Genomic DNA, 11,192 nt, shown 5'->3' on the forward strand with positions numbered 1-11,192 from the left:
GTTTTTACCCCAACTGCAGGTTTCACAATAAAACAGGCCTTCAAATTTCAAAATAAAATAACTCTCAATAACTCGCAAAAGTGATGGAAATAGAAGCGGCTGTGAAGGCTGAATAAAAAGGATAAAGTGGTGCAGCTCTCTGCCTCCCAGTAACTTCTCCAACCTGAGCCAAATGCTAACCATGCTTAGCTTAAATTAGCTCCTTGGCATCAGGATGTGTGTCCCACATACCTGAATACTTAGCTCACCTGTGCTAATGGCTCTACAGCTAACTGCCAGCTGCAGACGTTACAGTCTGTTTACCTGCTGCAGGATGAACTTATCTCCTGGAGACTTGAAAATACTTCAAATAGAACGAGGGTTTAAAAATACAGGAATTCCCACTTCGTGTCGTTATGTAATCAGACGGTTAATATTAAATGAGAACAGCTGCGTCGCTCAGTTTACATTTTAACTCTTTAATTTCTTCTTCTCTGCTGCTCAGACGATGTGTCAGAGTTATGTTTCTGTGTGGGAGCTGTTACATAACACTGATATATAAAGAGAGTGAGGACGACCTCAGCGACACGGCCGACACAGGAATCATTGATTTGTGATATTTAGGATCTGAAAGAACAGAAAGGAAACACAAAACACACACGGACGAGCTCTTTTCTCACACGTCAGAACCTCACACACCTGTCAGCTCTACAACACACGCTTTACTCCTTCTCAAGGACCAATTTAACCATATCCCTCGACCCCAAGGACCCTTTGAAACTCCTCACATATCATTGATGACCCTTCAAGGACCCTGACTCCTCCCCTAACTCCTTAAATCCATCAAAGACGTTGTAAAAACTCATCATGGATCCCTTGAATCTCCTCATACTGTCCTGGAACTGTCCTGGAACAACGGAGTCAAAACGTCTTTTCCAGGTCGACCAAGGAACAAACCTGGAACATGTTCCAGGACCTTATCAAGGACCTTATCAGCCACCTCAATAACGATCTCATTGTAGGAGAGAAGAGGCGAGGAAAAGGGATTGGGGGAAATAAGACAAAAAGGAGACAAGGAAAGTGGCAAGAAAATGAGGGGATAGGAAAGGAGACAAGAGGACAGAAAAGGTGAGGTTAGGAGAGAAGGGGAGGAAAGGATAATAGACAAAAGGAAACAATGAGAGGATGAAAGGAGATAAAAGGAGAGAGCCGGGGGGAAGAATAGAAGATGATGATGAACAAGGTGAGGAGTGGAGGAAATAAGAAGAGGAAAGAAGGATAGGAGACACTGTGAGAAGAGAAGAGGAAATAAGCTGATAAGAGGGGGGAAGGAAACAAGGAGAGGGGACATGAAGAGGAGACAAGGAAAGAGAAATAAAGAAAAGGAAAGGTTATTAAATGAGACAAAAAGAAGAGAAGGAAAGGAGAGGAGAGGACAGAAGAGGTAAGGGGAGGAAAGGAGAGGAGGAAAGGAGAAAAGGGAGGAGAAGCTGAGGAGAGGAAGGAAAGGCAACAAGGAGAGGAGAGGACAAGAGATGAGAGGAGAGAAGTTGAGGAGAGGAGGTAAGAAAAGGAGGAGAGGAAGGAGGGGAGGAGACAGAGGAGAGGAGAGGAGGGGAGAGGAGAGGAGAGGAGGAGGAGAGGAGAGGAGAGGAGGAGGAGGAGAGGAGGAGGAGAGGAGACAGAGGAGAGGAGGAGAGGAGAGGAGGAGGAGAGGAGACAGAGCAGAGGAGACAGAGGAGAGGAGGAGAGGAGACAGAGGAGAGGAGGAGGAGAGGAGGAGGAGAGGAGACAGAGGAGAGGAGGAGAGGAGGAGGAGAGGAGAGGAGGAGAGGAGAGGAGGAGAGGAGACAGAGGAGAGGAGGAGGAGAGGAGAGGAGGAGAGGAGGAGAGGAGGAGAGGAGGAGGAGAGGAGAGGAGGAGAGGAGACAGAGGAGAGGAGGAGGAGAGGAGAGGAGGAGAGGAGAGGAGGAGAGGAGAGGAGCAGTGAGTTCTGTCGACAGGATTAAGAGATTAGAGGCCACTCCTGTTAATCTGAGGTCCACGTGGTGACGGGATGATGATGTCACACTTGGCAGCCAGTTAACACACACACCAACAGACACTAAGAATATCTCTGAAAACGACCACCCTGACCTCTGACCCCAAACAAAGGATCATCCCCATGGCAACCTGCAGCTGAACTAAACAGTCAGAGTCATATGGGGAACACCTGCTCAGATCGACCGACCAATCAGGCTTTAAATAAAAATAATAATAAATAATAATAAATAATAATAAATAATAATAATAAATAATAATAAATAATAATAATAAATAAAAATAAATAAAAATAAATAATAATAAATAAAAATAAATAAAAATAAATAATAATACATAATAATAAATAATAATAAATAAAAATAAATAATAATAAATAATAATAATAAATAATAATAATAAACAATAATAAATAATAATAAATAAAAATAAATAATAATAAATAATAATAATAATAAATAATAATAAATATGATTTCAAGGAGTCCTGGATTCGTTTTTATAAAACCTTGGAACCCTTTCAAGGACTCTAAAGGTTTTCAAGGAGCCTCAGACCTTCTTCAAGGAATTCTCCAACCTCCATACAGACTCTGCAGAAACCTATATAGAAATCCTGCAATTTGATTGGCTATCAGGTGTTAGTGTCACACACGGTTGTGTGAACAGTTTAGGGGTTACCGTGGCAACATAGCAGATGCTCCTGACCATGAACTCTCCTCAAACCCACCAGACTTCATTCACAAAAAACGGTGACTAGGCCCCTCCTCCTCCTGAAGCTCCGCCCCCTGCAGGATGTAGTGTGTACATTTACTGCTGGTACCTACACTGCGAGCTAACGCACGCTAGCACAAGCTAACGGCCGGTGTTTGTCACCTTCCTGTCCAACAGGAAGTAGATCAACGCCACGTCCACGGGTTAAAGACAACACAAGGTTCACCCTCGTTTTAGAACGATCTTTATCCACTTGGTGTTTCTCCTCACTCTCATTATATTTTCTCTTTGCTGCTACGTCCACGTCCGTCATATTCACTCCTAAACTCACCTGCTGCGCTGTCATTGGCTGGAGGAAACACACCAGCTCCGCCCACAAACGTCCCGAGTCAACCGTCACAAATCAGAACAGTAAAATCCAGTCAGAGGACAGAGTCTCTGCAGACACAGTCACCACCACACATGTACGGAGGCCCAGAAGGGACAATGGAGCAGCTTCACTTTAGGAGAAGATGTATTTTATTTTGAAGGAGAAGTCTGTCTTTTATTTTGAAGGAGAAGTCTGTCTTTTATTTTGAAGGAGAAGTCTGTCTTTTATTTTGAAGGAGAAGTCTGTCTTTTATTTTGAAGGAGAAGTCTGTCTTTAAATATAAACATCAGCAATCTTCACAGCAGAAATCTTCTACCAAACAAATGTCTGTTAGTGTCTGTTCATCAACAGTATCTCACAGTCTCTAATGTTCTACTGATGTTGGTTTGAATCTCTAACCTTTGACCTTTGACCTTTATTATGAAACGGATCAACATCATCATGAAGAGACAAAATGTCCTCACAGAGACAGAAGAACCACAGAGTGTCCGCCCCAGGACAGCTCTGATCTCACTGAGCTGCAGGTCGTTTTATAATCAGCGGAGCGGAGAATCACTCGGTGTGTGTGTGTGTGTGTGTGTGTCTGTGTCTGTGTGTGTGTGTGTGTGTGTGTGTCTGTGTGTGTGTGTGTGTGTGTGTGTGTGTGTGTGTGTGTCTGTGTGTGTGTGTCCTTGGTAGGGTGACTGCAGTCCTCACACACACACACTGCAGGATAATAAATCTTGGTGATGCTTTAGGGAGGAGGGAGAAAGAGGACGAGGAAAGAGGAGAAGGGAAGAGGACGCAGCAAACACAAGAGGGAGAGGAGATAAGGAGAGAAGGATGCAAGGAAGAAAGGAAGGACTGATTCCTTTTTTTCACCAAGAAGACGGAAACCAAACGAGGAACAGTTTCAGTACTTTAGAGGAGGGTTGTCTCGATACCAGACTTTTAAACCTCGATTTCTAGTTACATCAAACAAAATCGACGCTGGTTTGTTACCACGGCAACAACAATAGAAGTCCTAGACGACCAAATAAATAACAGACAAACAAAAAAAGGTGTTGATTTGATAAAGTTTTTGGAACTCTTTGATCATGATAATAACAGTGATTGTATCGTTTTAGAAACACATGGTATGGGGGTGCCGGATGGCCTAGCGGTCATGTTGCACGCCCCACGTACGGAGGCTAAAGTTGTGGGTTTGAATCTGACCTCGACCCCTTGCGGCGTGTCGTCGCCTCACTCTCTCTCCCCTCTCTCTCTTCAGCAGCAAAGGCAACATGGCCAAATAATGGTATCAAATAAAATATCTACATTTTTTTTAATGAAAACACTGAAACGTTTTCTTCAGGGACGCATGAAGCCGAGGAGAGCTGAGATACATGAAGAGATGAAGGTTGTGGTCATTGTACCGGCAAGAATACAAAACTTCTGTCACCCCTGGAGTGGAGTGTCATCAGCTGTGCAGGAACTTTGACATCAATATAATAAAAACATTTTGACCTGATGACGGCGCTACATGTGAAGTCAGAGTCAGCTGATCCACATTTCAACACCATCAATCCAACAACGCTTTCTGAGATTTGAAGCTGTGCACAAAGAGTCTGCGGGAGTCAAAGCAGCTAATGTGGCTAAAAAAAACAAAAGAGCAGAATGCTCCTTTAAAGAGCGTCTGGCCTCAGATCAGTTTGATAAATCAGGAGTGAAGACGCTAACCTTTAGAGACACACAGAGAGGAAGAGTTACCGCCTGACCACGGCGTCTGTAATGTGAGAACTCAACTGTTTCTCTTGATTCTGTGTGATTTAACAAGATGTGACCTTCTCCTCCTCCCCCTCCTCCCCCTCCTCCCCCTCCTTCTCCTCCTCCCCCTCCTTCCCCTCCTCCCCCTCCTTCCCCTCCTCCCCCTCCTCCCCCTCCTTCCCCTCCTCCGTGTGTGAACATGCAGACCTTTCTCGTCTCCGCTGTGTCCGGCTCAAACCTGCTCGCCGTGTGAACGAGACCTTTTCAGGTGAGAAGAAACATCTCCTCTTTCTTTCTCTGTCAGCAGTTTGTCTCAGTTTGTAAAGTTCAGAGTTGACAAAGAAAAGGACCACACACACACACACACACTCACACACACACACATATACACACACACACAAACTCACACACACACACTCAAACACTCAGCAGTCACAAACTCAAATAAAATGGTGAATTAAATGGACTATTACGCTCAAAGGCCGCTCCCTTTTCCTGAATTAAAAATATTGTTTCCAGCAGCAAACTCCAGGAAAATGCCATAAACTGCAGTTCCTCCAGTGTCCACTAGAGTCTGTCTCCTGCAGTGAGTCAGTCCCCATAGAGCTCTATGTTAAAATGTCTAACTTTACAGCTGCAGTTCCTACAGTGTCCACTAGAGTCTGTCTCCTGCAGTGAGTCAGTCCCCATAGAGCTCTATGTTAAAATGTCCAACTTTACAGCTGCAGTTCCTACAGTGTCCACTGGAGTCTGTCTCCTGCAGTGAGTCAGTCCTGTGTGTGTGCAGCAGTGTGTAACAGTTGTTTTGAAGGTGTGCGTCTGAGCTCACAGGGAGTCAATGATAAACCTGCAGTCAGCTGTTAGACACGGGAGTCTGAGTCGTGGGTTTTGCTTTTTGTTTGAATCGTTTATAAGATCATTTTAAGATGAAGGGTTTGAAGGACTGACTTCCTGAGGACGATCTCAGTTTGTCTCATTGTTTTATTTGACTTTATTTGAGGTTTTTATTGACTTTCATTTCACTTCTTTATACCTTGAATATTGACTGGTGGAGGACAAGTAGAGGACAGGAAGCTGCAGCAGTGATTTGTTTTGTGTCTGTCCGTACATGAGGCTGTAACTCCTGCACACTTTCTAAGTTGTACAAAAACTTTGACAAAGTTTCTCTGTGCAGGAAACACGTCTGAAACTTCTGACCATTCAAAACAAACTCTGAGAGTCGAGGATGAAATGTTTGTTACCGTGGAATCAAACAGGTGAAATCAGCAAATCAAAGTTTAATGTCATGACAACTGTAGTGCACAGTGAACATTCAGTGAAGCAGCAGGTAACACAACCTCTGCATGGTACACACACACACACACACACACACACACACACACACACTCACACACACACACACACACACACACACACACACACACACACAGAGATCATCATGTTCTGAAAGCTGATCAGTTCAAAGCGTCTTTTCCAACATGAATCATCTGTTAAAACTGAAGCTTCTTATTTTACAGCTATGGGACCTTCCTGATAGACCACGCCCCTTTCAGTGAAGCCCCGCCCACTTCATGTATAACACCACATTTATTTGTCTGAACAAAATGATGAGTACAGTACAAGTTCCATGTATTGAGCTGTGATTGTGGAAATAAGAGGGGGCGGGGCTTATTCAATCTTAGGGGCGGGGCTTCAGTAATGCATGTTTGTTTGTGTGTGTGTGTGTTGCTCTCACCTCCTCCGTTCTTGTAGCACAGGTAGGGGAACCTCCACACGTTTCCGAGTCCAACAGCGAAGCCGACGCAGGACATGATGAAGTCCATCTGCCGCGTCCATGTCTCGCGCTCCTGGTACGCCGGCACCGCCCCATTGGCCACGCCCACTTTCTTCTCGGGGCCAGCAGAAGCACCACCGGCGGACCCTGTCACCCCCGACCCCAGTGGGACGAGGCTGCCGTTAGAGGCCGAGGTGGGGTAACCACCGCCACTGCCATTCAGCCAATCAGAGCCGTTCAGGGGGCTCTTCTTGGTCTCCTCCAGGAGGACCAGAGAGCAGGAGGAGGCGGGCAGAGCCTGCTTCTCCATCAGCCAATCAGGAAACAGATGTTAAACCAGGGAGGAACGGGTGTCAAAAATTCTGTCTTCTTTTCACTCCTGCAAGATTTTGTTGTGTTTGTGTCTCTCTTCACACACCGAAACCAGTCAGGAACCAGTCACAAACCAGTCAGGAACCAGTCACAAACCAGTCAGGAACCAGTCACAAACCAGTCAGGAACCAGTCAGGAACCAGTCACAAACCAGTCAGGAACCAGTCACAAACCAGTCAGGAACCAGTCAGGAACCAGTCACAAACCAGTCAGGAACCAGTCACAAACCAGTCAGGAACCAGTCAGGAACCAGTCACAAACCAGTCAGGAACCAGTCAGGAACCAGTCAGGAACCAGTCACAAACCAGTCAGGAACCAGTCAGGAACCAGTCAGGAACCAGTCACAAACCAGTCACAAACCAGTCACAAACCAGTCAGGAACCAGTCACAAACCAGTCACAAACCAGTCAGGAACCAGTCAGGAACCAGTCACAAACCAGTCAGGAACCAGTCAGGAACCAGTCAGGAACCAGTCACAAACCAGTCAGGAACCAGTCAGGAACCAGTCACAAACCAGTCACAAACCAGTCAGGAACCAGTCACAAACCAGTCAGGAACCAGTCAGGAACCAGTCACAAACCAGTCAGGAACCAGTCACAAACCAGTCAGGAACCAGTCAGGAACCAGTCAGGAACCAGTATGTATCTCTTAGATTCCCTTTAATTTCTTTCCAGTCAGACTTTTATTCCAGTTCCTCACTGTGTTTTATTTTCCAGTCAAACCAGTAACACTTTCAGTCTCTTAACTGGTCTCTAACTTTAATTCAAAAAAGTTTCAACTCTTGAATTTGTCTTCTTAGTTTTCAACCTGTTTGCACCAGAAACCAGTCAGAAACCAGTCAGAAACCAGTCCTCACAGGTCTGAGGTCTTGCCCCCCTTCTTGACTCCGGTTCGGTTCTCCTCCTGAAGCAGATGAGTCCCGCACGGTCCCGCACGGTTCTCCTTCTGCTCCCGTTCCTTCTTCTTCTTCTTCTTCTTCTTCTTCTACAGTGATAATAAATGTAGTTTTCTTCAGCTCGAGCTGCGGGACGATCACATCAGACTTTCTGTAATTATCAGATTTTAATCCAAACGGATGAGTTCAGGTTTAAAAAAAAAAAAAAGACAAATAAACTGAGTGACTGAGATTAAGGTGCACACTTCTCCTTCTCCAATCAACGCGAGAGAAAACGATAAGTAAATAAAAATCAAATGATAAAATAAAGGGAGATTCACCGACTGTCGGACAGCGACCTTCAAAAACAATCCACGAAACACTTGAATGTGAGTCTGAAGAATCGCATGGAGAACAGAGAGTCACGGAGGAGACGGCGGCCTGCGGGGACGAGAGGACGGAGAGGACGACACGGTCACGCAGATCACTGCGGAGCTGCGGGGCTTCAGTCCCGGCTGCGGCGTGCGGCGGCGGGCGGCGGGCGCTGCGGTTGTCTGTGCAGGAATTGTTGCAGCTCCATCCACGGAGGAGGAGGAGGAGGAGAAAGGAGGTGAAGGAGAGAAGGAGAAGAGGAGAAGAGGAGGAGGAAGAATAAAAGAAATGTCGGAACGCGTCCGGCTCCGTTCAGCTGTCAGGTGTCCCGTCAGAGGAGCTCTGAGGTATTTAAAGTCTGTCTGTGTGTCTGTCCGAGCCGCGGCTTTAAAAGGACAAGAGGCTGCTCACGGTGACGTCACACAAACACACACACACACACACACACACACACACACACACAAGGCCCCGCCCCCATTCTCCCCCTCTCCTCTCTCTGTTAGACGTCATCACCTCACTCCCCCTCCTCCGTTTTTAATCTACATCTTTGACGTCACGGGGTCCCCTCCATCTCACACACACACACACACACACACACACACACACACACACACACACACACGCACACGCACACGCACACACACACACACATTTATGAATCACAGACTGAACATAAAGCGAACGCAGCCTCTCATTACAAAGGTGAAGCCAGTGTTTGAGTTCCTCATACTTGCATTCTTTCTAATGTCCAGCAGGGGGCGACTCCGACATCCAGAACTAAAGTCAACCTGAAACTGTTGAATTGATTCCTGGTGGAGTCATCACAGTCATGAGTGTTTCTGCTGGGAAGTCTTTGAGTCATGTGTTCCCTCATCAGGACATTTCAGTTTCTATCTGAATCTGTGAAGTTTCAAGTTTTGTTTCTCTCTCAGTGTAAAAGTGGCAGTAGCCCCTCCCCCAGGTGGGTGACACTCCCACAGCTAGGTGTTTGTTCTGCCCTCTGAGTCTGCCTTCATGACATCACAAAGGGCAGTAGCCCCTCCCCCAGGTGGGTGACACTCCCACAGCTAGGTGTTTGTTCTGCCCTCTGAGTCTGCCTTCTCACCGTAAACAATAGGACATGGAGCGAGAAAGACAGAGACACCCAAGCCCTTCCAGAGAGGGGGCGTGGTCAGACACAGCTCATTTACATATTTAAAGGTACAGACACAGAAACAGCCTGTTCTGAGCAGGGCTGAAATAGAGGGGTTTATAGGCATGATCAAATACAGGATCAGAGTGGATTTAGAACAAGAAACTTCACACACATGTTTTGAGGAGCTCTGAGACTTATTTAAACTGAAGAAGAGGAGGAGAATATGTCACCTTTAAACTGTTCAGATTAATTAAAGGGACAACATTTTAATCTGAACTTTTATGAACTGTTGGGAAGTTTTCTTTATGACTGAACATCAGAAGAAGAAGTATCGTTATTAAAAATGTTGGTTGTTACCTCGGCCTGTGTCTCTTTAATTATTTATGCACTGTGTGCGGGTCACAGATAAAGAAAGACCGGGGTAAATTTAGATCGAGGTTTCACATCCGGCGACTTAATCGTCGTGAACACAGACGAGTTTCATTCTGCGTCAGACGTTAAAAATGTCTAATGGTGACCAGACGTTTAAATAAACTAACAACACAGGAGGTTGATTCATGTTCTGTTACTTCATCCACGCTAACAGCCATTAGTTTATAAAGGTGAACACTCACCTGTCAGACGAGCGTCACCTGCACACAGATCAGGTGGAGGAGGTGGAAAATAGAAGAAACACAGCATTAGTGGTTTGGAGGGAGCTGACTAATACCTGGAGGATCAGACAAATACCTGAGAATGAGTGAAGAGTTCAAATACCTGGAAATGATTGAACGGTCAAGACTAATACCTGGTACATGAGAAACAATTTCTTCAACAGAGGGCAGTAACTGAAGCTACATGGTGCTGGCTAACACCTGGGTGTGAGCAGGAGAATGTATTTGAGGGGCTGTGACTATGTCCTGGAGTAACTGAGTGCAAGGAATTTTGAGATTTTGTGTTGTGATTATATGTACACTGACTAATTCCTGGAAATTAACAGAACTCCTAGAGGGGCTGCACATAACATCTTAACAATGATTCTGGCTAATTCCTGACATTGTTTTCAGTGGAGGGCCCTGACTAAATCCTGAGATTATATAAAAGTTCAACTAATAATGATCCAATGGTGAGGAGAAGAGGGTTTAAATGGTTTTGTGAAGTGATCAAAAACAGTGAACACTGACTAATACCTGGAATGGAGCAGGAACCTTTACTTCCAGCTAATATCTGGAGCCTGGATGGACCTGACTAACACCTGAGATAAGAGAGGAAGGTCCGGACTAATACCTGGCTCCGTGCTCCTTATAGCTTTCAGTTACACACATCATGTGCTGATGTTTCCAAACTCAATCTGTAACGCTGAAAGGTTTATTCAGATTTTATTCTTTCTACCTATGGTCAGATGTTTGATCCTGAAGTTTCTGCCCTGTGTGTGTGTGTGTGTGTGTGTGTGTGTGTGTGTGTGTGTGTGTGTGTGTGTGTGTGTGTGTGTGTGTGTGTGTGTGTGTGTGTGTCATGCTCTGGATGGGAAACCAGTGACTCTCTGAACAGTCACTGTCTCCCCCTGCTGGTCTCGAACTGCAACCAACATGTTTTATATCTGACAGCAGGAATCTGGAGATTATCTGTGAAATGAACATCATTTTTTTTAAAGTTCATTATAAGAAACATGTCACTCACTGTGATGTTAAAGGGTTTACTGTAAATTTAATGCAGTTTTAATTAATTACGCTTAGAAAGATGTTTAAAATGAGCAGACAGCTGTTTGCAGCTCGTGTTTGCAGTGTGACAAAGACGATACAAAACACTGAAGACAAATTAAAAAAACGCTTTGGTGCTCGGGGACAGAATCTGAAGCGTCA

At 45.3% G+C, this 11,192-nt stretch overlaps 1 protein-coding gene across 1 annotated transcript in view; it reads right to left on the reverse strand.

Moving 5' to 3' along the window:
- LOC110003566 (sodium- and chloride-dependent creatine transporter 1) overlaps positions 1–7,264 on the reverse strand; it is a 29,742-nt gene extending 22,478 nt beyond the window's left edge. Inside the window, 1 exon segment of the mRNA XM_065961770.1 lies at positions 6,560–7,264. Coding sequence (XP_065817842.1) covers positions 6,560–6,908 — 349 coding nt within the window. The 5' untranslated portion in view covers positions 6,909–7,264.
- Between the last annotated feature and the right edge of the window lie 3,928 nt (positions 7,265–11,192).

The sequence above is a fragment of the Labrus bergylta genome, chromosome 12 (assembly GCF_963930695.1).
Source record: "Labrus bergylta chromosome 12, fLabBer1.1, whole genome shotgun sequence".
Classification (NCBI taxonomy): Eukaryota; Metazoa; Chordata; class Actinopteri; order Labriformes; family Labridae; genus Labrus; species Labrus bergylta.